This window comes from Littorina saxatilis, linkage group LG10, assembly GCF_037325665.1.
Source record: "Littorina saxatilis isolate snail1 linkage group LG10, US_GU_Lsax_2.0, whole genome shotgun sequence".
NCBI lineage: Eukaryota > Metazoa > Mollusca > Gastropoda > Littorinimorpha > Littorinidae > Littorina > Littorina saxatilis.
In genome coordinates, this window is record NC_090254.1 from 43,505,094 (window position 1) to 43,533,029 (window position 27,936).

Below are 27,936 nucleotides of genomic sequence, written 5' to 3' on the forward strand. Positions count from 1 at the left end.
GAGCCACACTGCACCACAGAGACAAGACATTATGCCACACAGACGGGCCTTGCATCAAATTGATGATTGGAACAACATCATGCCGCATAGACAGGCCTCTCATCAGACTTATGATTGTGCTCAAAAGACAAACCTGCGCCATGACACTCAGGATTTGCATCAGTTTGATGGCCGATCGCAAAAGACAAACCTGCGCCACGACGCTCAGGCTTTGCGTCAGATTGGTGATCGCTCACAAGGAACGAACCTGCGTCATGAAGCTCAGGCCTTGCATCAGTCTGATACTCACGCACAAAGAACAAACCTGAACTATGATGCTCCAGTGTTTACTCCTTGGAGCCAAACTACCGAACAATTTGCAGATGCGCTAGCAAGGGCAATAACCACAAGTCGATTGCCTATTCCAGAGCCACCCATCTTCACTGGCGATCCACTTCACTATCCTGACTGGATTTTCTCATTCACCTCACTGATTGAGAATAGAGGTATCGCACCGTCAGACAAAATCCACTACTTGAAACGCTACCTAGGTGGGCCGGCCAGGGAGGCCGTCAGTGGCTTTTTCATGCTCAGAAGTGACGATGCATACAGGCAAGCACGGGATATTCTGGAAAAGAGGTTTGGCAACCCCTTTGCCGTTTCTGAAGCTTTCCGCACCAAACTGGACGCCTGGCCTAAGGTGGCTAACAAGGATAAAGCGGGCCTTCGCAACTTGTCTGACTTCCTTCTCCAGTGTCAAGCTGCAGCTGCCGAAGTACCTGACCTGAAAATTCTCGACGACGTGCGTGAGATCAGAAAGATCACAGCCAAGCTTCCAGATTGGATAGCCCACAGATGGAATCGGACAACGGCAACAACCAAGCGAGACAAGGCCAGATACCCGACGTTCCAGGAATTCACGCAATTTGTTGTCGAAGAATCTGAGATTGTGAATGAACCAGTCCTCTCCGCTGAGCCTCTACCAGCGGGTCCAAGGCCACAAAGCCAAAGGCATCATGAACAACCTCGGCCTCCGAAGACAGTCTTGAATACGAACGGCAACATGGTTTCCAACAACCACAATGAGAACACCCAGACGTCTGCATCCTCGACAAGTTGCCTGTTTTGTAAAAGGCAACATCACTCAATGAATGAGTGCAGAGACTTTATGAGAAAGCAGATGTCAGAAAGAAAGGATTTCGTCAGAAAGGAAGGCCTGTGCTTTGGGTGCCTAAGACCAGGGCACATGTCAAAGGACTGCACGAAACGGTGTGACTGCAAGAAGTGCAGCAAGAAACATCCTACGAGCCTTCATGACGACAACTGGTCGTCAAATCACCAGCGTCCTCCAAAGGAAATGAAAAGGGATGATCAGAAGGATACTCAACAAACTGATCTAAAGAATGGATCATGCAGGAAGGTTCTCTCAAATACAGAGAGCAGCTTGACGTCAATGGCCGTCCCAGTGTTTCTGTCGACAGACGAAAACCCACACCAGGAGATACTGGTCTACGCACTCCTAGATACGATGTCTGATTCTACATTTGTTCTGGAGTCCGTGGCAAGGGACTTGCAGGCTTCCTCCACACCAGCTGCTTTGAAGCTGACAACGATGACAGACACTAGCGTCACAGTGGCATGTCAGAAGTACTCAAACTTGAGGGTCAGAGGCTTCAACTCGGAGAAGACGATACACCTGCCTGTCACCTACTCAAGAGATCACATCCCGCTTGACGATGAGCACATTCCATCACCAGAAACGGCAGGCAGATGGCCACATTTGAGCAGATTGGAGAACGTCTTGGTTCCCAAACAAGACTGCGCCGTTGGGCTGTTGATTGGATATAACTGCCCGAGAGCACTGGCACCATTGAACTGTGTCACTGGAGACGATGATCAGCCATATGCAGTTGAGACAGAGCTTGGTTGGAGCATCGTCGGCGGCATCACAGAAAGCTTCGATGCTATCGGAACCTCACATAGAGTGATCACAGGGGAAGTTGCTCACTCAGCTTACCACCCAGAGAGATCAGTGACCTATGTGCAGAAGACTCACATTAAAGAGGTCACGACGGCAGATCTCGTGAAAATTATGGAGCAAGACTTCCAGGAACTGAGCCCACCTGACCAAACGATGTCCCAAGAAGACAAACAATTTCTGAAGACACTTGAAGAAGGCATTCATCAAACAGAGGATGGACATTATGAAATGCCACTTCCCTTCAGAAATGGCGAGCCAAAGCTGCCCAACAATCGACAAGCAGCCTATCATAGAGTCATGGCTCTAAAACGGCAGTTTGAAAGAAAACCTCAGTACCTACAACACTACACAGCCTTTATGAAGGAAATCATTGACAGAGGGGATGCGGAGAAGGTCCCAAGTGATGAAATGAACGACACTCAGTGGTATATCCCCCATCATGGAGTATACCACCCCAAAAAGCCAGAAAAGGTCAGAGTAGTCTTCGACTGCAGCGCTCGATACCAAGGGACTTGTATCAACGATCATCTGCTTCAGGGCCCTGACCTCGTCAACTCACTGGTGGGAGTCCTTTGCAGATTCAGACAAGGCCCCATCGCCTTCACATGCGATGTGGAGAAAATGTACCACCAGTTCCGGGTGGAAAGACGACACCAAGACTATCTACGGTTTCTGTGGTGGGAGGATGGAGACCTCTCCAAGGCTCCAGTCGATTATCGCATGAAAGTCCACTTGTTTGGTGCATCGTCCTCACCTGGATGCGCCAATTTCGCACTGAAGCGACTTGCCAAAGACCACGAACACCTGGGAGAAAGGGCTGCAAATTTTCTCATGAACGATTTCTACGTGGACGATGGCCTGAAGGGAGAGTCCACAGCTGAAGCAGCCATTGATCTGCTCGAAAAGGCCAGGCTCATCTGTTCAAAAGGCGGTCTGAGGCTACACAAGATTGTTTCAAACAGCAATGAGGTCGTGAACAGCGTTCCAGAGTCTGAGCGCGGGGGTGCTGCTCAAGCCAACAAAAACACGGACCTTGGTACCACCGCACTTGAGAGCGTCCTGGGGCTGCAGTGGTGTATGGAATCAGACAGCTTCTGCTTCAAGCTGAACCCAAAAGACAACCCACTGACACGACGTGGAATTTTGGCCACTGTAGCATCAATCTACGACCCCTTGGGCCTCATTGCACCTGTAGTCCTAGTGGGAAGGATGATTCTCCAAGAAATGTGTGGAGGCGGAGCTGGTTGGGACCACCCTATCCCTGAAGACCTCCGCCCACAATGGGAGAAATGGATGAGTGACCTGCAAAAGCTCACAGACTTCAAAGTCCCAAGATGTTACCTGGGGAACATCAGCTCGCCAGTCGGAGTTGAACTTCACCACTTCTCCGATGCCTCGCTGCAAGGTTACGGGCAGTGCTCATACTTGCGCCTGAGAAGTGACGACGGCCAAGCACACTGCACTCTTGTCATGGCAAAGGCCCGAGTAGCTCCACTGAAGGCAACAACAGTTCCAAGATTGGAACTTCAGGCAGCTGTACTATCAGCGAAGACGGCAGCTTTTCTGGATGCTGAACTTGACTACCCAAACATCACTAACTTCTTCTGGACTGATTCAAAGGTGGTTTTGGGATACATCAAAAACAAGACAACAAGATTCCACATGTATGTCGCGAACAGAGTGGAACAGATTTGCCAAAGGTCCAGTCCTGACCAGTGGCACTACATTGCAACATCAGAGAATCCAGCAGACCATGCCTCTCGTGGATTGTCAGTGGATGAGTTGTCCACATCAAACTGGCTAAAAGGACCAGATTTTCTCTGGCAAAGGGAAATCACAATGAATGACGCAGACATTGAAGTGGACCCTCAGGACAAAGAAATCAAGAGCGCAACAGTCCACACTACACAAGGGGCAAAGTTCACTACCTTTGAAGAGAGAATCAGGAGATTCTCCAGCCTCAGACGCGCAGTCACAGCTGTTGCCAGAATCGTCATGTGCTGTGCACGCAAACGGGGAAAGGAGATCTCGGATGTCGAAGCCAAGAAGAGAGCTGAACAGAACATTGTCAAATGTATCCAAAGAGAGAGCTTTGACGTCAGTGATCTGAAGTCGAAGTCGAGCCCGCTCAGCCAGCTTGACCCATTTCTTGACGAAGACGGCCTGCTGCGAGTTGGAGGCAGAATCAAGAAGACTTCAGAACTCTATGGCGTAAAACACCCCTTGATCCTGCCGAAAAACAGCCACGTGTCTCACCTCATCACTGCACATCAACATGAAAAGACAGCCCACCAAGGTCGGAGCCTGACAATAAACGCAATCCGCTCTGCCGGATATTGGATCCTGGGATGCAGAAGAGTTGTCTCGTCACTTATCAACAAGTGCACAGCCTGCATCAGACATCGTGGAAAGGCGAAAGGCCAAAAGATGGCTGACCTCCCAAAGGAAAGAGTAGAGCCATCTCCGCCATTCACCTACTGTGGAATAGACTGTTTTGGACCCTTCACTGTGAAGGAAGGCCGTAAGGAAGTCAAGCGATACGGACTTTTGATCACATGTTTGGCCATGAGAGCAGTACACATTGAGGTACTCGATGACATGACAACCGATGCATTTCTGAATGGCCTCAGATGTTTCATCGCTCTCAGAGGCAAGGTCCGAATGATACGCTGTGACCAAGGCTCAAACTTCATTGGGGCGAAACATGAGCTAAAAGAAGAACTGAAGAAGCTGGACCACAAAACAGTCGCACTTCGATTGCTTGAGCTGGACTGCGAATTCAAGTTCAACCCCCCATCATCCAGCCACATGGGTGGAATTTGGGAAAGACAGATACGCAACATCCGCAACGTCCTTACAGGCATTCTGGACAACTGTGCTGCTAGACTCGACACATCCTGCCTAAGAACACTGATGTACGAGGCGATGGCTATCGTCAATAGCAGACCATTGACTGTGGAAAACCTTGAAAGAGCAGACGGCCCACTGCCCTTGACGCCTAACCATGTCCTAACCATGAAGCCTGGCATTGTCATGCCTCCTCCTCCTGGAGTCTTCGAGAAGGAAGACCTGTACCTGAAGAAGCGATGGCGGCGAGTGCAGTACCTTGCAGACACTTTCTGGACCAGATGGAAGAAGGAATACCTGCAAACTCTGCAAACCAGAAGCATCTGGCAACAAACGCAGGACAACATCCGGGAAGGTGACATTGTCCTACTCCAAGAAGATGGGATCTGCAGGACAGACTGGAAAACAGCCAGGGTTGTGAAAACCTTTCCCGGCGATGACGGACGTGTCAGAAGGGTGAAACTACTCATGGCAACCTCTGAACTTGATAAACATGGAAAACCTCTGCGCCAGAGGTCCTACCTGGAAAGACCAGTTCACAAACTTATTGTTCTTCTCCCAAAGAACATTTCGAACAATGATTAGCCAAACCGCTGGACTTGTATATCCTTTTTAAGCTTTCTACGGACAGCTTTTTTGCTTGAACATTCAGTAGTTAACCCAGTGAACGTGAATAGCCTTTTTTAAGTTCTCTAGCGATAGTTCTAACTCGAACTTTTATTACCTGTTTGATATTCCTGGACTTTTAAATCATCTTAAAGTTAAAGTAGATGATTCAGGTGGGAGTGTAACTGCCATGCAGTTAAAGGGAAGCGACCCCTTAAATGTAACTAACTTTTTATAACTTTGCATGGATTCTTTCCCCTTGACCACTTTCGGGAAACCCTTTTTTACTCCTAAGTTATAACGCGATATAGTTCCATCTTTCCGGGTTCTTTCTCTTAATTTGCCACCTTTTATGGACATTTTTTACTGATGTGTGTACCTGCCCTTTGATGGATGAGTAGCTGTGGTTCGGGATTTTTCGATGGTTTTTCGGTGGATTGTTTCAAGTAACAGTTTTCTGTATTCATGCGCGGTTTTCCGGCTGAGCGGTAAATGTAAGCCATCTTGGGTTCTTTCGCTCAAGAGAACCTCATGAAAGCGACACTGGGTCGCTCCCACTGAAAGCCACTGAACTCATGGAACTCTCTCTGCCTCTAGATTCCTTGGACAACGAGGTATGAGTAATTATGTAATAGCGCTTCGATGTTTCTTTTATTTTCTCATGGTTTTAGCATTATAAATGATTGTCTTGTCGGAAGATTTGTGACCATGCTTCTTGTTCCTCTAACTTTTATCATTGGTGAACATGGGTCTTGTATTGATGACCTTTTTATTCTCTTGCAGTTTTACGGTGCTATTGACAAATAAAAGTACACCAGTCCCAGCGTTGTTTTGAATCATTTGACGAGAGGCAGTGACAGGGGGGTCTTAAAAGGGCAGTTCCACTGTAGATCTTTATTCTGCTGATCGTGATGAATGATGATGAATTAAATGAAATTATAATGAAAACAGACCATGCTGTTTATTTAATTGCATTAATGTTTCAAACACTTTTCTTGGGTTCTACTTACCCAACAAAACTGCCAGAGCGGTCAGTGAAATTACAGACACAGACACTGTAAATGTGGCGATGAGGAACACGCACAGACTCACAGCACGCACAACAGTCAGTGGGGATGGAAGCCGTTCCCAAACGCTCCGCTTCATGTTCATCTAAACTGCAGGTGCCGGGTACTGTAAGCCAGGTAGCTCAGTTGGTAGAGCACTGGACTTGTGATCCTAGGGTCCCGGGTAGCTCAGTTGGTAGAGCACTGGACTTGTGATCCTAGGGTCCCGGGTAGCTCAGTTGGTAGAGCACTGGACTTGTGATCCTATGGTCACGGGTTCAAATCCAGGCCAGGACAGACCCAGGTCAATTTTATGTGCAGACTCAGAGACGGAGTCCATGTGTCACCACAGTGGCTTGTAAAAAACCTTGGTCATAATTCTGCCATAGGCGCAGGTGGCTGATTACACCTAACGCCCACACACCAGGGTAACGTGACTCTTGTTGCTGCTAGCTTTCCACTGGAAGGAGGCGACCTTGATTTCACACCAATGGGATAATAACGTTTCTGAGTGAATCTCAACCGTTTACTGTTCTCTCAGTATGTGACAGCTATAGGTGCTAGGTCTTGTTTACTTTTACTGAAACTTTCAAGCCCTCCTGTGAGGCAAATGTGCTCTCAATGACAAAGAACACCATCAGTAATTCGTGCTCTTCTCGACTGGTCGTATTCATCAAGTTCAACTAACTGCTTGGCGTGTTTTTCTCTGGCTGGCGTATCTGATACGTATTTGCCGAATCTAGCGACCACGCCCACTTTTCTAAAATTAGCCCTGAGTCAGTTCTGCTGCCGCGACGAACACTACCTGGCTTGTGACGTGGACGACTGGCTACACACTGTCAACAACTAAGTAACTAGGTGTGGAAATTCAGCCTAATCACATCAGTTATGACACTGATGCATCTACGATGATGATTTATAACCCGAAGGTGAAGTTCCACGTTGTCCGACATGTTTTAGCGTCATTACCAACACTTTCGCATTCAGACCAGATTACGGCTGTTGCAAATAAAAACTAAAGAATAAAAGTGTAAACAAAATTGAACGGCAAGACAACTTATCACTTATAAAGATCCAACATATTTGCGAAAGGAGTTGTGGTGATAAATAAATCTCAAACAAATGCGTTTGGCTAAAAGAAAAGTTTACGACTTTAAACAACGTTGTCGGTGACTTCCGCTGTCTACTGGAAGCGCGAGAAACAAAATTGGAGAAAAAAAGCATTTTCATACTGCTCTGGCACGAATTTGCTCTCAGGTTAGCATTACCCGACAAATAAATGAGCGAAGGTACACAGGGACAAAATAAGTAAGTAAATTCTTGGGTTTCCCCGATTTTTCCCGAATTGATGTCAGAATTCGAGGGTGCACGCGTCTCCAAGGAAACTGACCAAACTATGACGCACTAACTTCCGCAGAGAACTGTTGGATTGCTTCCATAAAATGTGCAATGATTTTGACGATAAACATCAGTGCAGTATCCAGAGTAGACGCAACCGAGATGGGACTTAGCTTAGAATGCAATTCAGTCACTTGACATTTTATTGCATGTGTGTTTTGTCAATTATTTGCAGATGTGGGTGCATGCAGAAAGGCGATTCCAGCACAAACGATGTAGGAAAATGTGAGTAATGAAAGTTGGGTTACCATCTTGCAGAAAGTGTGTTTTTTGACACGCAGAAAAAGAGAGAGGAATGAAAACATTGTTGAATCAAGACAGATAGACTGAAAAGGGGATCAGCTCGTTACTCCCCCGGCTCGTTACTCCCCCTTAGGGTTAGGGTCAGTAACAAGCCGGGGGAGTAACGATACGGGAGATAACGAAATGCTCCCACTGAAAAGTTATAAACAAAACAACAACAACAAAACACTCTTTAGGCTGCATATTGAATGTGTACACTCTGATGATCCTCCTGATGATGCTTGCGTGACTGTCTCTTGGCCATTCTGTCTTTCAGCCATTCTGTCTTTCAGCCATTCTGTCTGTCCATGACTGAAGTGTCTTTACGTCTGTTTAAACTTTAATGTATAATTCATTAATTGTTGTCCATTTCCTCACTTTTTGGGGGTATTCATTTGTACTGGCAAAGAACCATATATATATTATATGAGTAAACTGTACCATCATAAAAAAATATAACACACACACACACAGTGACACACACACATCGATATGAAGATTGTGGCTGTCTACTGGATGAAAATGAAGACAAACACACACATGCACACACAGAGACACACACACAAAGACACACACACACACACTTCTCGTGAATAATGTCAGATAGCGCATACAAAATTTACATTGTAAAAAAAAAAACAAGTCTCAATATTTGTTCCCTGTCTACTTCCAGGTATCATCACAAGAGTCTGTGTTGTAGCAGGCTTTGGAAATTCAGCGATTTGCTCAGAGAAAGTTTACACAGCGGAAAATGTCTCTTTATTCACTCTACAAATATCCACCAAAAGATGCATCCACATCGGACACCAGCGTCCAGATATTGGCTGGTTTACAGACAAACCAGTCGAGCAATGGATTGCAAAGTGCTGGTAGGTATTACATGTACTTTGTTTCATTGACTCACATGCGAAGCAAAAGTGAGTCTATGTACTCACCCGAGTCGTCCGTCCGTCCGTCCGGACGTCCGTCCGGAAAACTTTAACGTTGGATATTTCTTGGACACTATTCAGTCTATCAGTACCAAATTTGGCAAGATGGTGTATGATGACAAGGCCCCAAAAAACATACATAGCATCTTGACCTTGCTTCAAGGTCAAGGTCGCAGGGGCCATAAATGTTGCCTAAAAAACAGCTATTTTTCACATTTTTCCCATTTTCTCTGAAGTTTTTGAGATTCAATACCTCACCTATATATGATATATAGGGCAAAGTAAGCCCCATCTTTTGATACCAGTTTGGTTTACCTTGCTTCAAGGTCAAGGTCACAGGAGCTCTTCAAAGTTGGATTGTATACATATTTTGAAGTGACCTTGACCCTGAAGTATGGAAGATAACTGTTTCAAACTTAAAAATTATGTGGGGCACATGTTATGCTTTCATCATGAGACACATTTGGTCACATATGATCAAGGTCAAGGTCACTTTGATCCTTATGAAATGTGACCAAAATAAGGTAGTGAACCACTAAAAGTGACCTTATCTCAAGGTAGAAAGAGCCAATAAGCACCATTGTACTTCCTATGTCTTGAATTAACAGCTTTGTGTTGCATGAGCTTGGATGACCTTGACCTTGGGTCAAGGTCACATGTATTTTGGTAGGAAAAATGTGTAAAGCAGTTCTTAGTGTATGATGTCATTGCTAGGTTTAGTTATTTGACCTTGATCCTGAAGGTCAAGGTCATGTAAAGGTCAAGGTCAAGCATGTGAGTCGTATGGGCTTTGCCCTTCTTGTTTTTGTTGTGTGTGGTATGTGTGTGTGTGTGTGTGTGTGTGTGTGTGTGTGAATGGGTGTGTGCGCGCGCGCGTGTGTGTGTGTGTGTGTGTGTGTGTGTGTGTGTGTGTGTGTGTGTGTGTGTGTGTGTGTGTGTGTGTGTGTGTGTGTGTGTATGTGTAGGAGAGAGAGAGAGAGAGAGAGAGAGAGAGAGAGAGAGAGAGAGAGAGAGATGTGGGGGAGGAGATAGAGAAACAAATACAGACAAAGAGAATCATTAACAAGCATGCACACACATATTTTAGATTTGTTTCGTGCGCACACATGGGTCATATTGGGTGTATCCTAAGTACACGTTTGTTTTAAATTCTAATGTTTCACAATTACAGAAGCAAATTATTGCAGTACAAGCAGAGGCATACGTCTTCTGCATGTTTTTTCTACATTTATCTCCTGTCTGGCTTGTTTACATCATTTGCTTCGTGTAAGCTTCACACTTTTTGCAATCAGAAATGTATCTGCTTTTTTTTAAAAGGAACAAAAAGAAATGCAGCTTGCGAATGGGAAACGACTCCAGGCCTGTACGTGTGGGAGTTATGATGAGCACAGAGGGGGACAGTCCATCAATATCTCCAGCGACTTGCTTGATTACACTTGTTCCTAGAACAGGTAGGTCAATTAGGCCAAAAAGAAAAATATGTTTCCGGTAACATCGCCGAAAAAAATAGGGTCGGTCGGTCGTTTTTGTTTTGTTTAAAAAAACCAAAAACTTTTTCTTACGTTTTGTTAACGTCTTTTTACGTGTGGTTTTTTTTTTAACGCTTCCTTAGTTTAGGCCTAAAAAAAAAATAGGTGTGGTTACGGTAACCCGACCTACCCTATTTTTAGGGGCCGATCCTATAACTTTTTATTACATTTGTCAAAAAAAAAAAAAAAAAAAAAAAAAAAACCAGTGCAAAAAACGCAATGAAAGCGAAAGCGCTCGTGTCGCACACTTATTTCCCTGTCAAGTAGGTTTAATTTGTACACATTAGAAAAAAAAGTAAACAAAAAAAAAAGTGATTGCCTACCTACCTACCCTATTTATTTTTGGCTATGTTACCGTAACCACACCTATTTTTTTTTTTGGCCTTACTTAAAATTATTTAGCACATGTTTTTGACCTAGATATATTGAAACTAAATGAAGTATACTTGACTTCATATTTGTTTTTGTTTTTTTGTTTTTTGGTGCAAAAAGCAAAAAAAACACTTTAGGGTCGGTGCTTAAAAATAGGGTCGGTCGGGTTACCGGAAACAGACGTATATTTTTCTTTTTGGCCTTATTACAGTGGATTCACACTCTTTTTTTAAAACCTCCAAACATCTTTTTTTTTAATTCAGGTTTCAGAAGAGAGGATTAAATTGATTGAGGTAAATTTACAGACATCATACATTTGTGGGGAAAAAATAGGTTCTTAAAATTTGGTGTTTGGGTGGGGGGTGTCTAATAGGGAGGAATGAATTTTGCATTGCAAAACACAGGTTTTGTTTTACCTCCCTGACTTTAACGCGTGCGTAGCGGCTGCTAACTCACATTTCTGGGAGTGATACACTCTTAAAATTAACTGTGATTATCATTTTATCTGACAGATACTGAAAGTGAAAGGGCATACAAATATCTTGCGTTAGATTTGCTATAATGAGTCCGTGGAGAAAAAAAGAGTAACAGCTATTGTGTTTTCAGCGTAGCAATAGGGCCCGATATTTAGACGAGACAAGTATAATGCCGACGAGTCGCATTATACTTGTTCGAGTCTAAATATCGGACCCTATTGCTATGATGAAAACACAATAGCGTTTATATAGCTATTCTGACATTAAATTCTGTGTTAAAATCATGTTTTTGTCAGCAACAAGTACCAGAATGATCCATGTCGTTGATTGCAGACGACGGTTCCCTTTCCACATGAAGCCACGGAAATAACCGAACATTGAAAAACCCACGGACATGTATTACGGAGAAAACTCGAGATAACCGGATGTTTAGCATTACGTCAATATGCTAGGAATTATATGACGTCATGACGTATCATGCTTGCCTTACGTAGATTGTATGTTCGAAAGTCTGACTTCTGTTGGGAATTCGCGTGGTGAAGACTGCGATAAATCTGTAGATGATAAGAGAACAAGGATTGTCTCAGATTGTTAAGTATGCTGTTCATAACAGCTGAAACAATTATTTAGATATGTCTATGGACCATGTAAGCTTTTGATCCAGGGCACGGACAAGGGGCTTATAATTTCCCCTGTTAAATTCTCTGCAGCCAACATTATTTCAGTTCTGAAGATGTGCATATGCATACATGTACAAATAAACTCCCCATATCAGACTAATTCCAACATCCTGAGAAAAATCATATTAGGTCTGTTAGCAACATTTTTAATACAAACACAGTTGTCATTAGTGTGCTTGATTTCAGGGAAGATCATCCCACACAGTGAGGGAGACTCTGATTCAGGCTGCAGGGGTGTGGCAGATTTACCTGGGTCTACAAGCACTTACAATGATCCACACACAGTCAAATGGATATTTCCTGCCAGTATTCGCAGCAACTTTCACAAGCACACATTGCGGCAACAAAGAAGTAAACAGAACAAGCCCCACAACTCCAGAAAACGACGCGGCAGCTATGATGATAAACTGTTTCCTGGGAAGAACATATTTGCTTCTTCCATCGATGCCGCGAAAAACATTATCTTTGGCAACGATGATGATAACAGCGATGCTTTCACAGGAGAGCTGACCCCTGACCAAAAAATCTGGGAATCTGATTTGCCGGAAATGTTGAGTCCAGTTATGACGTTCCCTGACGATTACATGAACAGAGCAAAAGAAAAAAAAGACAGAAAGGGCGGAAAGAAAGGACTCGTTAAACCACGTTCCAACAAGAATTTTCTTTCGTCAGTCAAGGAGCCCGTAGAAAATCCAGGGGTGAAGCCGCTCAACAGAACAGCCGGCGTGTCGGGTAAGGACATGATGACATCACTGGAGGAAAACATCGAGGACCGGCTGCAGTCTTCGCTGCAGAGACTGATGAACGACAAAGATGCACGAGCGATGGAGGACATGTCACTCGACTCCGGTATGGCCTTGACGGACAATGTCAACGAGGTTCTGTCCTCCGTGGAGAAGGAGCCAAGGATGGGTGGACCTGCTGCTGACGCTTATCGACTACAAGCAGGTCAGGGTCAACCACCTCCGGTGAGCTCCTGGCCAGCTGCGGCGGTTGGTGAACCTGCTCCAGAGCCGAATGTTGTCATCGTGCCAGTCATGCCACCTCCTCCTCTGCCGGTAGACAAACTCAATCAGAAAAAAACCTTCTCCACGGCACAGCCCACCACCACGAAGAACAGATCTGAAACGAAATCACAGTCGACTGCTCCCGCCCACACAACAAGCTCCACAACCAAACAAACCACCCCAAAGCCCACCACTGACCCCACCCATAAAGGTGAATACATAACACTTAACCCAAACAAACTGATCAACGGCGCTGGCGAAAATCTGGACCCAGAGAAACAGTTTGATGACAGCTACATCCAGGCAAATGAGGAACCGTCACAGACGGAAGTAGCCCATGCTACTGCTAGCCTGAAGGAAGGCATTTTCAAAGCAGAGTTGACATTCCAGACGTCGTTTACACAGCTGAAAAAAGAGGTAGCGGGACTCTTGCGCATCAAGTATCACCCCAAGAGGAAGAAGCTGCTGCATTTGTTGATGTCCGGCATTGAGGCCACCACTCGTGCTACTGCATGGACGATGGTTAGAGAGGTAAGTGAATGGGTGATGATGGTGTGAGTTTGGGGGGCTTCAGTAGAGACGGAGATAGTGTGATTTTATGGGCTTCAGTACAGACAGAGATAGTGTGATTTTATGGGCTTCAGTACAGACAGAGATAGTGTGATTTTATGGGCTTCAGTTCAGACAGAGATAGTGTGATTTTATGGGCTTCAGTTCAGACAGAGATAGTGTGATTTTAGAGGGCTTCAGTACATCCTGAACTCAGGTCAAAATGAGTTCGGCTCATTCTATCCCTGACAGGACATTGCCTTGGTTTTCCTTGTCTGGCGAGGAAATCGATTTTTTTTACATATTTAGATCTATTTGTAATGTGTTATGGATGTAAGCAGATTCGCGATCGTCGTTAATGATTTTTCATGGTGTTGTGTAATTTTTAAATTACAAAGGAATTGATATGTAAGACAGTTTCAAGCGAGCTATTTTTCGTGGCTGTATTTACTGTGCAAACAACTCTAAATATGGCAAAAGTGTCACGTGATAATCAACCGTTTGGTTTCGGCGCTCGCTGGAGCAGACGATTGTTTGACAGTGATGCAACCATACATTACGGTCTCCTTCCGGCAGCAGTCCCAAAATGTCGACTTGTTTTGAACTTAGAACTATGTCTTTATCATAACTGTGAAGAACAGAATGGAGATCACTGTCGAAGACGGCCAATCTGCAATCATTTTCGTCTCGCGAACACTGCTCGCGAACAACAAATGGGAGATAACTCTGTATTCTTGTTTTGATAGATTCGCGTAGGACTTTAGCGTCCGGTCAGAGGGACTTAAAGCGATGATGATCAGAATGGGCTTCAGTTCAGACAGAGATAGTGTGATTTTATGGGCTTCAGTTCAGACAGAGATAGTGTGATTTTATGGGCTTCAGTTCAGACAGAGATAGTGTGATTTTATGGGCTTCAGTTCAGACAGAGATAGTGTGATTTTAGAGGGCTTCAGTTCAGACAGAGATAGTGTGATTTTATGGGCTTCAGTACAGACAGAGATAGTGTGATTTTACGGGCTTCAGTACAGAGATAGTGTGATTGTATGGGCTTCAGTACAGACAGAGATAGTAAGATATTACAGGGCTTCAGTACAGACAGAGAGTGTGATTTTATGGGCTTCAGTACAGACAGAGATAGTGTGATTTTAAAGGGCTTCAGTACTGACAGAGATAGTGTGATTTTAGAGGGCTTCAGTACAGACAGAGATAGTGTGATTTTAAAGGGCTTCAGTACTGACAGAGATAGTGTGATTTTATGGGCTTCAGTACAGACAGAGATAGTGTGATTTTATGGGCTTCAGTACAGACAGAGATAGTGTGATTTTAGAGGGCTTCAGTACAAACACACACATGGCCGGCCTAGCGGTTAGGACGTCAGCCTTCTGTGTGGAAAGTAAGGTTCGAAGTTTGAATCCAACCTGGTGGGTTAAGGGTGGAGATGTTTGCAGTCTCCCCGGTCAACTTGTGTGAAAGATACTATATCACTCGCGATTAATAGTGAAGCCGTCTTGAATACGTAAGGACATGCGTGATTGGATGATCAAAATTCCCTTTTTTTACTCATGTGACATCAGAGGCAGACTAAAACTCATATGTAGACTACTAAAGAATGTCTGTGTGCATTCAGACGTAAAGAATAAACGGAATATCAACTAAAACGGAGTGTTACATGTACACATTGTATACATTTTATTTACTCTTTTTTTTTTAACCAAAATATGACATATGACATTTGACACAGATCTCAGCAGTTGTTCAACTTGACCGCTAGCAAATTTTATTAAGGTCTGACTGTCTAACGTATAACAGAATAGTATATATGCTGTCTACAACAAATAATGTCCTATACGCTGTAATATTTACCTTACAGGTGTGTGAGGAGCCACTGCAGCAAATGCGTATGGCGGCGACAGGCTGGATGGACTGGTCAGCGTGGAGTGCGTGCACAGTCACCTGCGGTACCTCTGGCTACCATATGCGTCGCCGCATTTGTATGCCTGACCATGCCTGCATCGGATCCAACTTTGACCTCAAGCCCTGCCACCAGCAGCGACGGTGTCAAGGTCAGTTGTGAGTCGCTATGATGATCACACACAAAAGGCGCACAAATGTGCAGATTTGCATGTCGTGAAAAGAGCACACTCCGAAGGCCGCGGTTGATAAATATGAGACAAAAGGCGATATGCTCCCCGAGGACCAACAACAAAATGCTGGTCTGACGACAAGCCACCAAACATCGTTTTTGTCATCATTTTGGTTGTGCAACAAAATGCATAATAACCCACACTGACAGGGAGACGAATTTTTAGACTCCAGCTCCGGGCCACAAAGCATCGTCACAGTAGCTCGAGATAACACGTCAACCTTGTATGTGACGTCAAACGTAGCTTCTTGACGCTTTTCTTCCAGTCTGAAAATGTACAGAGCTGGGATCATACTTGTAAGTGTTGAGCATATATTTCTTTTCTTTTTAAGTGTTTTATAACTTCTCGTTGTGCATTTTGCATTTAAAGAGATATGTTGCAATTTGACCATGAGTCGCCGCGGTAATTCTCAATCTCAACATAGATTGTGTCTTTGAGAGTGAATGCTTACAATCGTTGTCCTCGGAAACACAAATCCAAAGCCGCGATGGTTCCACACATCAAACAATCAGCCTGATTGGCTTTTACTTTGACAATCCACGTTTCACCTGAAAGCTCAAACCCATTCACCACCTCGATTTATTGCATGGGGAACATGAGATTTATTTCCCAGGTGTTTGTGAATGAAAACTCGTGAAAATGATGTCAATTACACATTAACATGCTTCCATTTGAAACTTCGAGGTCTTCATCGGGGATTGACGCCCGACCAAAGGTAATTGAAGCCCGACGGAGCGAAGCGACGGAGGGCTTCAATTAGACTTTGGGAGGGCGTCAATCCACGATGAAGACCGAGAAGTTTCAAATGGAAGCATGTTAATGTTATTGTAATTCAATCTGACGACGATCTCTCTCCTGCTTTCATGCGATGGTAAACAGACAGAATTGGTTCTGTTCTGTTCACACACTACTTTCAGTCCACCTACCTGCAAGGGTCAAGTCCCAAGAAATATGTCTCTGTATTCCTATCGTATCACTCTCCTCCTGTTTTTTTTTTTTTTTTTTTTTTTTGACCTTAGTTGCATGCAGGCTGCTGCAACCCTTCTTTTTTTTTTTTTTTTTTTTTTATTTTTTTTTTTTTTTTTGCGGGGAGCATCCTTCTTCATGGGTCTTTTCATTTTTTATTTTTTCTACTTCTTTCCGCTTATCCTTAATACCTAGCCTGGACATGTATTCATGTGATGGAAATTTTTTTTTTTTTTTTTTTTTTTTTCCTCTTCACTACAGTTTCTCTAACGTTACAGCTATTTCATTCACCTTTGCTATGTCTAGTAGTTTGTGCGTTTGTTTGCGTGTATGTGCGTGTGTGTGTGTGAGTGCGTGTGTGTGTGTGTGTTGTTGTTGTTGTTGTTCCCATATTTCTGTTAAATAATACCATTTTCAGCGGGACAATACATAACAAGTTAATTAATCCAACGCTCGATGGACAAAAGGCGAGAATTTACAAATTACCAATTACAGTACTAGTTTTCAGCACAGCATCATACGGCGCATATATAAATAACTTTACATTAACAGCACTATACTACTATTTATCTATATTCTTATACACAGTTCAATTTTACTAGAGATTTCGAAGTCGAGCTTGGTTCTGAAATAAGACCTTCATGTTAGTTTTTGGATTTCCGTACTTAAACTGGCTTATGCACATTTTCGATATCAATATAAGGTGATTAATTATGAAGGTTTTCTCTCTGGGGATATCACGTGTGAAATACCCCAAAAGAGCCTCTTCGCAGCTTAACTTTATATTTTTGCCTGTACATTTAAATATGTACCCTTGACATTCCTGCCATATGGGTTGCACTGCTCTACACTGCCAGAAAAAGTGCTCGATGAAGTCGGTTTCGTTACAATACTGACAGAGATTTGTTTGACGAATTCCCATCTTATGTAGCAAAATGTTGGTGGGATATATATTGTGTAAAATTTTCCAATGCAATAGACGAAGACGGGTTTCTGTCGAGCATTCGTTAGCTAATTTCCAGTGTTTATCTTCTAATGTAATATTTAATTTGTTCGACCAAAATCCAGCTGAGCTTGGCTCCTTTATCTCATAATTTAACATCTTTAGGCGAATTTGGCGTGGAGATAATTGTATAAATGGCATATGATCAGACCGGGCCTGACCCGTATCACGCAATAATAGAGCTTTAATGGCAGTCTGTATTGCATTATATTCAAATAGGCGAGACTGTTTATATCCAGTTCGTTCACATATTTCCTCAAAAGAGCACATGTCGTTATCGTTAAAGACATCTTTAACAACGCATAGTTTAGCCTTTATCCAGTCATTCATGTATAGCGTTTGCTATCTGTACCTTATATTTGTATTATTCCATAAGGTTTGATTGCGTACACTTATCTGCTGTTCATTACTGCTTATTTCTTTGATCTTGTGTTTATTGTTTAGCCAGGTGATAAAAGCTTGTTTCCAGAAATATTGCTTTATGGAACCTAGTCCTTTAAAATGTTCTGCACTCACATTTGAGCGCAAACAGCATAGGCGTTCGCCCAGATTTAAAAAGGATGCTAATGGAATCTGTTGCCACTTTGCGTTACTTCCGTCCAGCAGCCTCATAATCCATGAAATTAGAAATGATGTTTGTACATCTTTGACATTAATCATTTTCAGACCTCCATGATTTGTCTCTTGGCACATTACTTTTCTATTAACTTTTTCATAAGCTCTTTTGTTTGAATATTTTTTCTTCCAGATAAATCGGAATAGAGATGAATTTAGCTTATTGAGGAAGTTTTCTGTGGCACATAGAGATTGCAGTACGTAAGTAAACTGTGACAATGTTTTGACTATACATATTTTCCCCATTATACTTAGGTTTCTTTTCGACCATGTTGCTATTAATGCATTTACTTTATGTAGTTTAGGTTCCCAGTTTTCTTCTAGGTTGGAGGCTGAGACAGAGTTGTTGAAATGAATTCCTAAGATTTTGATTTGTTTTTTCCAAATAATATTACATGGTCGGTCAGCAGAAAATTTATTTATACCAAGCCACATTGCTTCTGTCTTTTGATCATTCATTGCTAACCCTGAAAATTTTGAAAACTGAGTTATAAGATGTAATACGTTTCTTAGGTCTTTCTCATCTTGTAGGAAGAAACTAATGTTGTCAGCATACATAAGTAGTTTAAGAATTTCACCATGTCTATCAGAATTCCTTGGCATTTTAATCCCTTTAACATCTTGATCTGCACGGATTTTGATTGCTAACACTTCGAGGGCCAGAACAAAGGCTAATGGCGAAAATGGACATCCTTGTCTTATTCCAGCATCACATGGGAATGGACTCGAGATCCATCCCATGTAATTAATACTACTCTCTGTATTTTTTGTTAAAGTATCGACCCACCTAATAAAGTATTTACCAAATCCGAACTTTTGGAACGCCCAGAGCATATATTCTTTAGAAATCGTGTCAAAAGCAGCTCTGTAATCTAGCGCCATTAAAATACCTGGTTGATTACTGTTATTCATATATTCAATGACGTCATCGATCATTCTAATAACAGTGCTGGAATTTCGTTTTTTTAGAAACCCAACTTGATCTTCACTTATTAAGTTATTGATGACTTGATTTAATCTGTTTGCAAGGCATTTCGCTAATAGTTTATAGTCGGTGTTTGTTACAGATATAGGACGCCAGTTATTTAGGTGCTCTCGTTTCAACCCCTTTCCTTTGTGTATCAGTGTGATTGCTGCTCGCTTCTGGGATACAGATAGTTCCCCTTTTTCAAAGGCTGACCAAAAAGAGGATAATAACATTTTGTTTATATTACTCCAAAAGAACTTTATGAAATTGGTTGTTATTCCATCCAATCCTGGAGCAGAATTACTTCGCATTCCCTTAAGTGCAAAAAGGAGTTCTTTTTCTGTAATTTCTTGATCAATACTGCCCTTTTGCTCCTCTGATAATTTTGGAATGTCAGTATTTTTTAAAAATTCGTCCCCAAGAAAGTTATTAAAATTGGTGTTTTTAGTGTATCTGTTAGTAAAGAAGCGGGTTTGTTCCTTTAATATTTCAGACTGACTTGTAATAAATTCATTCTCTGTTATTTCTATTCTATCTAGTATCTTGTTTTTTGCGTGAGCTTTCTCTAAGTTTAGGAAATAACGCGTGTTTTTCTCACCCTCCTCAATGATCTAATTTGTGCCCCTTTAGCTTCTTGTATTGTAAATATTTCTAGCTCTCCTCCTGTTTTGTTTTCTTTCACATACATTTTCCCTTCTTTTTGACGGGTTTCTGGACAGCAAACTCAAAACAAATTCTTTTCATCACAAAAGCGATCTTTGGATTTGACTGACGTAGTCCGAAAGAATTCATACATCAACTTACGTCACGTATCCGACGTCATCACTTCGCATACCTTATGGTCTCGGTATTTCGTTGGTACTTCATATTTCCTACTTGTAAAATGACCCTCAAAGCTAACCGAGACTAGTTGAGGCTGTATCGATGCGCCTCGCCAGCAGGTTGTTAATGGATTTTTTAGTGAGTGACTATCGACAATTAGTCACCGGTAATTTTTAATGAGTTGGGGCATTCTGACCAATCACAGGATCTGTTTCATTAAAACGCAAACTCGATTGAATTACAATAGTGCTTATTCCGCCTCTACTTCTTTCCATCTATAAATTGGAAGGGGTGTGACTATTCTCGATCATCACACAGCAACGGAACAATAACCACCCAGCAACCAGCTTGCATGAATCCTCTATAGCTCTAGGGCAGCAGCGACAGTTTTTCAGTACTACTTTTATCCGAATGCTCAAAATATATTTTTCTGGTGCTAACAGCATGGCTATAACGCGTTAAGACTAACGCTGCGACTGACACTGAAGCTCTCATTTTTCATGATCCGATAACTTTGACCATTATTTCAACAACAACAAAACTTAGTAGGCTTACTCCATTACACACGTCATATGCATTCAGAGCGCTTGATGTCTTGAGAGGAAACTTGGCCAGGGTAGTACCTAGTAGCTGAAACATGCATTATCACAAGTTGTTTGACTGGTACTCAGGCGGTCTCTTTGATTTTTTTCGTATTTCATACACGGATTAGGCGCTTCGTTATACAAGACGCAGGGGTCAAACTCAAGGAAAAAAGTCGCGCCTTATGACCCGGAAAGTACGGTACTTCCTTTTGGTTATTTGATAATTATTTTTAAGGTCCACTTAGAATCAGCGTGTAGCCTCTACGTCTAATTAGTTGACTTGATGTGTGTGTGTGTGTGTTCAGGCTCGGCGAAATGGCTGGAGTGGTCAATATGGGGAGACTGCGACTGTAACCTCTACTAACTAGTTGACTTGATGTGTGATTGTGTTCAGGCTCGGCGACATGGCTGGAATGGTCAATATTGGGAGACTGCGTGTAACCTCTACTAACTTAAGTTGACTTGATGTGTGATTGTGTTCAGGCTCGGCGACATGGCTGGAATGGTCAATATTGGGAGACTGCGTGTAACCTCTACTAACTAGTTGACTTGATTTGTGTATGTGTTCAGGCTCAGCGACATAGCTGGAGTGGTCAATATGGGGAGAGTCTGCTTGTAACCTCTACTAACTTAAGTTGACTTGATGTGTGTATGTGTTCAGGCTCGGCGACATGGCCGGAGTGGTCAATATGGGGAGACTGCTTGTAACCTGTACTAACTTAAGTTGACTTGATGTGTGTATGTGTTCAGGCTCAGCGACGTGGCTGGAGTGGTCAATATGGGGAGACTGCTTGTAACCTGTACTAACTTAAGTTGACTTGATGTGTGTATGTGTTCAGGCTCAGCGACGTGGCTGGAGTGGTCAATATGGGGAGACTGCTTGTAACCTGTACTAACTTAAGTTGACTTGATGTGTGATTGTGTTCAGGCTCGGCGACATGGCTGGAATGGTCAATATTGGGAGACTGCGTGTAACCTCTACTAACTTAAGTTGACTTGATGTGTGTATGTGTTCAGGCTCAGCGACGTGGCTGGAGTGGTCAATATGGGGAGACTGCTCGGTCAGTTGCGGGGATGGTCAGAAGGCCAGGTCACGTAACTGTCTGACCGACGACCCTGACCTCATGTGTCAAGGTGACGGCCTGGAGTTCATCGTCTGTGCTGCACATAAATGTCGAAAGACGGTGAGTTACATTGTTCACATGGTTCTCTTATGTAGGGGCGGGAAGATATAGCTCAGGTGATAGCGGCGCTGGCTTTGAAACCAGTTTGTTGCTATCGCCGAGGGTAAGAATCCATTGCAGGTTCAGCGAAGGATTTATTTTCCAGAATCAACTTTGTGCAGACTATTCTCAGTGTTTTTAATTAACACCCCTGTGTGCATGCATGCATTGGTATGATACAGAGACCAAGTCCACAGCCAATTTTATATTACTGGACAAAATCTGGAATTACCAGATCTGTATGAACTTGGGGTACCACTGTCCTTGTAAATAAACATTTTCAGTCATAGTCCTTCTTGGCTCACCATCTCAGACCTGGTAGCTTTTACATGGGAATTGACAACATCTCTCTGCTTGGACACATACAAAAACTCAACATCTTGGCTGCTAATTATAATTTCTGTGCAGAATGAGAATTTTTTAATGAATTATAATTTCATAGATTGCTACTGCTAGTGTCCATGGAGAAATAAATTCCATCATAGCAAAGTCCTACTCTGCAAAACATATGCAGCCAGGATGTGGATTTTGGGGTGTGTCCAAATGGAAGAATGTTCTTTTCCAATGTAAAAGCTTGGTCAGATCTTTAAATGGTGAGCCAAATCATTTACCTGGTAATGACATGTCTGTAACTCTTTATGCTTTCCAGGTGACAAGTGCATCTGCACTAACAAAAACTGGGAACAACGGAAACCAAAGCAAGAAAGTACATGCAACCAAAGCCACGTCCCAATCAACCGCGAAACCCGTCTCTGGCACAACCAGCAAACCCACACAAGAAATCAAGGACAAGAAGAAGAAGCAGAAGAAGAAAAAACCCGTCTCTGGCACAACCAGCAAACCGTCCCAAGAAATCAAGGACAAGAAAAAGCAGAAGAAGAAAAAACCCGTCTCTGGCACAACCAGCAAACCGTCCCAAGAAATCAAGGACAAGAAAAAGCAGAAGAAGAAAAAACCCGTCTCTGGCACAACCAGCAAACCCAAACAAGAAATCAAGGACAAGAAGAAGAAGAAGACACAGAGGAGAAAAAAGAAAAAGCTGAAGCAGAACAAGAAGAATAAGACCCAGAAGGGAAGGAAGGAGAAGAAGGAGAATAAGAAAGAAAGGAGGCAGACGAAGCATGGACGATGGTCTCGGCCCCACAGTCGGTCTGCGGATATGATACAAGCTATTCAGGACTTTGACCTGGGTATCCATCAGATGGAAGGTCTGGATTCTTACCACGCTAAGAGGCTTTATCGCCAGCTTCCCAAAGCCGTCAAACACTCTGATAAAGCTCCCACCCAGCAGGGCTTTGTGTCATTACAGCCCACCGTGAACCCAGGCCTGCAGACAGCAACGATGCGTCCAGAAAAATACTTGTGGTCTGCGTGGGGTATGTGGTCGCATTGCTCCGTGTCATGCGGCAAAGGAACACAGTTCCGGAGACGAGAGTGCATGAAGCAGATCGGCGACACGTTTGAAGGTGAACCGGTCAAAATGGAGTTCTGCCGAGGAGGGCAAGAAAAAGACAAAAAATATTGCTCCGAAGGGGTGTGTCCACTCTCGGGTTAGTTACAATTACACTCTTCCCTTTGTTTTCTGCCAGGCTAACTTAATTCTTCTGTCCCCAGAACTAGAGTCTATTTGGGACATGACGTGATTATATGCCAAGGCCTCTGTTTTAATGATAGGGATCAGTGATACAGACTGGTAACTGTGTTGAAAGGACACCCTTGGGACCAGCCGGAAGTGTCCTCACATGACAGGTTACATTTTGTTCCAGATAAAAGACACAGAGACAAAGTTTCTTATCTATGGAGGTGTCTTTTCATCCCAGGGGCCTCACATCATCGTTACCATGTTGTGTAAGAGTATTTCAACAGCGCAACTCCAACCATCGTTCTAAACGCCTGAACATTTTGCATAGCAAATATAAGAGCATTTGCACATACATTAATATGTGTGATGATGCTTTTGTTGTCTAATTAATCTCCCAACACTCACGACGCCCTGTCAAATAACGGAATCCTTGAAACAGTTGTTCATAAGCAGTATATAGACAGTGTTCGCAAATCACTCTGTTGGGTTTGTATGGGTTAGGCCAAAAAAAATAATAGGTGTGGTTACGGTAACATATCCAAAAAAAATAGGGTAGGAAGGTAGGCAATCACTATTTTTTTTTTTTACTTTTTTTTCTAATGTGTACAAATTAAACCTACTTGACAGGGAAATAAGTGTGCGACTCGGGCGCTTTCGCTTTCATTGCGTTTTCTGCACTCGTTTACTTGGTTTTTTTCGGTATTTTTTTGACAAATGTAATAAAAAGTTATAGGGTCGGCCCCCAAAAATAGGGTAGGACGGGTTACCGTAACCACACCTATTTTTTTTTTAGGCCTTGTGAACGAGAGAATACTTTTGGAAACTATAAGGCACGCTTCCCTGTGTGACAATATAGGCCAATCACTATAGCAAGGGGTGTTTCTTCACATGTGGTCCTTGTCCAAGCAGCTCGCTTTAGTGATTGGCCTATTATGTAATGTGGGTTAGCGTGCCTCATATTTTCCAAGAGCAATCACTCTTTTACGTGCAGCAGAATAGACGATACTTGGAAATAACTCTGTTGGGTTTGTATAGGTTGTGAAAGTATAAATACCCTTGCTTAGTTTTAGTGACAAGCAATTATCCACACTTGCTTCTTGTCCACGTGTTTCAGACAAGCCTCGCTAGTGACTGGCCTGTGGATTGTTTGTCTCACTAAAAACAAGGGTATTCACTCTGTCACAGCCCGTATAAAGCCGGCCGGCAGAGTTCTCTCCGAAATTGGTCAATTGAATTGTTGTTGTTGTCTTCCACAGTGGCCATCCCGCGGAATCTACGCGGCATCGAGGTAGGCGGCAACGCCAGCGTCACCTGCCAGCACGACTTCAAAGGTCACATCGCTGCTGTGCACTGGATCACGCCTGACGGTGAACGCATCACCTCAGAGACGCAGAATGACAAATACCGTATGAATAATTTGACGCTCATCATTCGCAACGCTCACAAGGCGGATCTGGGGCAGTATACGTGCGTGCTTTTTGCTGAAAACCAGTTGCTGCATATTCTGGAATCAAAACAGCAAGAGAACTCTGAGAACATTTTGAGACAGGGTGTTGTTGTTAGTAGTAGTAAGTACAGATTTGTTGTCTCTGTCTGTCTGTTTCTGTCTGTCTCTGTCTCTCTGTCTGTCTGTGTCTATTTGTCTCTGTGTCTATTTGTCTCTGTCTGTCTGTCTCTGTCTGTCTGTCTGTCTGTCTGTCTGTCTGTCTCTCTGTCTGTCTGTCTGTCTGTCTGTCTCTGTCTGTCTGTCTCTGTCTGTCTGTCTCTGTATGTCTGTCTGTCTCTGTCTGTCTGTCTCTGTCTATTTGTCTCTGTCTGTCTGTGTCTGTCTGTGTCTATTTGTCTCACAAACCAATTTGGGAATTGTACTACATGGGAAACGGAGTTGCCCTGACCCCGTTTATGGTCAGCACTTGTTTTCTGTTTGCAGCAAGTATTTGTAATTTAAACATGGCCTTAGTAGTACATGTAGCTAGTAAGTGGTACATGTACAGATTTTTGTGTTAATCTTTGTGAGACTGTCTCTCTGTGTCTTTCTGTCTCTTGCAGCCTGGCTGTGTCTATAGGTCCCAAGTTTTATTGTCTGTTTGCAGCAAATATTTGTAGCGGAGCACAGACAGTCTGAATTGGCATTTTGAAACTATGGCATTGCTGGTAGTTAAAAGTGCAGATTTCTTTCTTTACCTGTCTGTCTCCTCTGTTTGTCTGTCTTTGCATCTGTCTGTCTAAGTCTTTCTGTCTGTTTGTCTGACTCTCAGTCTATTTGTCTGTTTGACTCTCAGTCTGTCTCTCATTTTCTGTTTGCAGCATAATGTTGAAGTGCAGTAAATACAGTCTAGCTGATATATATGGCGCTTTGAAACATTGCATTGCTACTATGGTAGTCTGTCAGATCTGTCTGTCTCTCAGTTTGTCTCTCAGTGTGTATGTCTGTCTCTCGGTTTGTCTCTCAGTGTGTATGTCTGTCTCTCGGTTTGTCTCTCAGTGTGTATGTCTGTCTCTCGGTTTGTCTCTCAGTGTGTATGTCTGTCTCTCGGTTTGTCTCTCAGTGTGTTTGTCTCTCAATGTCTGTCTCTCGGTTTGTCTCTCAGTGTGTTATTTTTTATGTCTGTCTCTCGGTTTGTCTCTCAGTGTGTATGTCTGTCTCTCGGTTTGTCTCTCAGTGTATATGTCAGTCTCTCGGTTTGTCTCTCAGTGTGTATGTCTGTCTCTCAGTTTGTCTCAGTGTGTATGTCTGTCTCTCGGTTTGTCTCTCAGTGTGTATGTCTGTCTCTCGGTTTGTCTCTCAGTGTATATGTCAGTCTCTCGGTTTGTCTCTCAGTGTGTATGTCTGTCTCTCAGTTTGTCTCTCAGTGTGTATGTCTGTCTCTCAGTTTGTCTCTCAGTGTGTATGTCTGTCTCTCAGTTTGTCTCTCAGTGTGTATGTCTGTCTCTCGGTTTGTCTCTCAGTGTGTATGTCTGTCTCTCGGTTTGTCTCTCAGTGTGTATGTCTGTCTCTCGGTTTGTCTCTCAGTGTGTTTGTCTCTCAATGTCTGTCTCTCGGTTTGTCTCTCAGTGTGTATGTCTGTCTCTCAGTTTGTCTCTCAGTGTGTATGTCTGTCTCTCAGTTTGTCTCTCAGTGTGTATGTCTGTCTCTAAGTCTGTCTCTCAGTGTGTATGTCTGTCTCTAAGTCTGTCTCGCGGTTCGTCTCTCCTTTTGTATGTCTCACACGTCTGTCTGTAATCTGTCTCTCAGTCTGTCTTTTGGTTTGTCTCTCAGTGTGTATTTTTGTCTGTTTGTGATCTGCCTCTGTTTGTAATCAGTGTCTGTCTGTCTGTAATCTATGTCTCTCTGTCTCTTGGTTTGTCTGTCTGCAGCATATCTTTAAGCAGAGCACACTAGACTGTCTGATTGCAGTTTGAATTATGGTGCTGCTGTTACATTGTAGTTTGTAGTGCAGATATTCTGGCTGTCTGTTATTATGTAGTGCATATGTCATTCTCTGTCTCAGTCTCTCTGTCTGTCTTTTTATATTTAGTCAAGTTTTGACTAAATATTTCAACATCGAGGGGGAATCGAAACGAGGGTCATGGTGTATGTGCGTGTGTGCGTGTGTGGGTGCGTGCGTGTGTGTGTGTAGAGCGATTCAGACTAAACTACTGGACCGATCTTTATGAAATTTGACATGAGAGTTCCTGGGTATGAAATCCCCGAACGTTTTTTTCATTTTTTTGATAAATGTCTTTGATGACGTCATATCCGGCTTTTCGTGAAAGTTGAGGCGGCACTGTCACGCCCTCATTTTTCAACCAAATTGGTTGAAATTTTGGTCAAGTAATCTTCGACGAAGCCCGGACTTCGGTATTGCATTTCAGCTTGGTGGCTTAAAAATTAATTAATGACTTTGGTCATTAAAAATCTGAAAATTGTAAAAAAAAATAACAATTTATAAAACGATCCAAATTTACGTTTATCTTATTCTCCATCATTTGCTGATTCCAAAAACATATAAATATGTTATATTTGGATTAAAAACAAGCTCTGAAAATTAAATATATAAAAATTATTATCAAATTTTTTTTTGAGAAATCAATTTAAAAACACTTTCATATTATTCCTTGTCGGTTCCTGATTCAAAAAATATATAGATATGATATGTTTGGATTAAAAACACGCTCAGAAAGTTAAAACGAAGAGAGGTACAGAAATCCTTCTCAGCGCAACGAATATGCCGCTCTTCTTGTCCGCCTTTGCCACGGGCGGTGGAGTGACGATGCTACGAGTATACGGTCTTGCTGAAAAATGGCATTGCGTTCAGTTTCATTCTGTGAGTTCGACAGCTACTTGACTAAATATTGTATTTTCGCCT

The 27,936-nt window shown here is 42.9% G+C and overlaps 2 protein-coding genes across 2 annotated transcripts in view; one reads left to right on the plus strand and one right to left on the minus strand.

The window, feature by feature from the left end:
* The window catches only part of LOC138978890 (uncharacterized), a 12,455-nt gene extending 5,013 nt beyond the window's left edge, over window positions 1-7,442 (minus strand). Inside the window, exon 1 of the mRNA XM_070351698.1 lies at window positions 6,424-7,442. Coding sequence (XP_070207799.1) covers window positions 6,424-6,565 — 142 coding nt within the window. The 5' untranslated portion in view covers window positions 6,566-7,442. The remainder of the gene's footprint in view (window positions 1-6,423) is intronic.
* Window positions 7,443-7,869: 427 nt separating this feature from the next.
* LOC138978891 (uncharacterized) overlaps window positions 7,870-27,936 on the plus strand; it is a 42,969-nt gene continuing 22,902 nt past the window's right edge. The window contains exons 1-8 of the mRNA XM_070351699.1: window positions 7,870-8,082; window positions 8,813-9,008; window positions 10,386-10,519; window positions 12,312-13,663; window positions 15,552-15,744; window positions 21,800-21,966; window positions 22,655-23,555; window positions 24,844-25,155. Coding sequence (XP_070207800.1) covers window positions 7,977-8,082; window positions 8,813-9,008; window positions 10,386-10,519; window positions 12,312-13,663; window positions 15,552-15,744; window positions 21,800-21,966; window positions 22,655-23,555; window positions 24,844-25,155 — 3,361 coding nt within the window. The 5' untranslated portion in view covers window positions 7,870-7,976. The remainder of the gene's footprint in view (window positions 8,083-8,812; window positions 9,009-10,385; window positions 10,520-12,311; window positions 13,664-15,551; window positions 15,745-21,799; window positions 21,967-22,654; window positions 23,556-24,843; window positions 25,156-27,936) is intronic.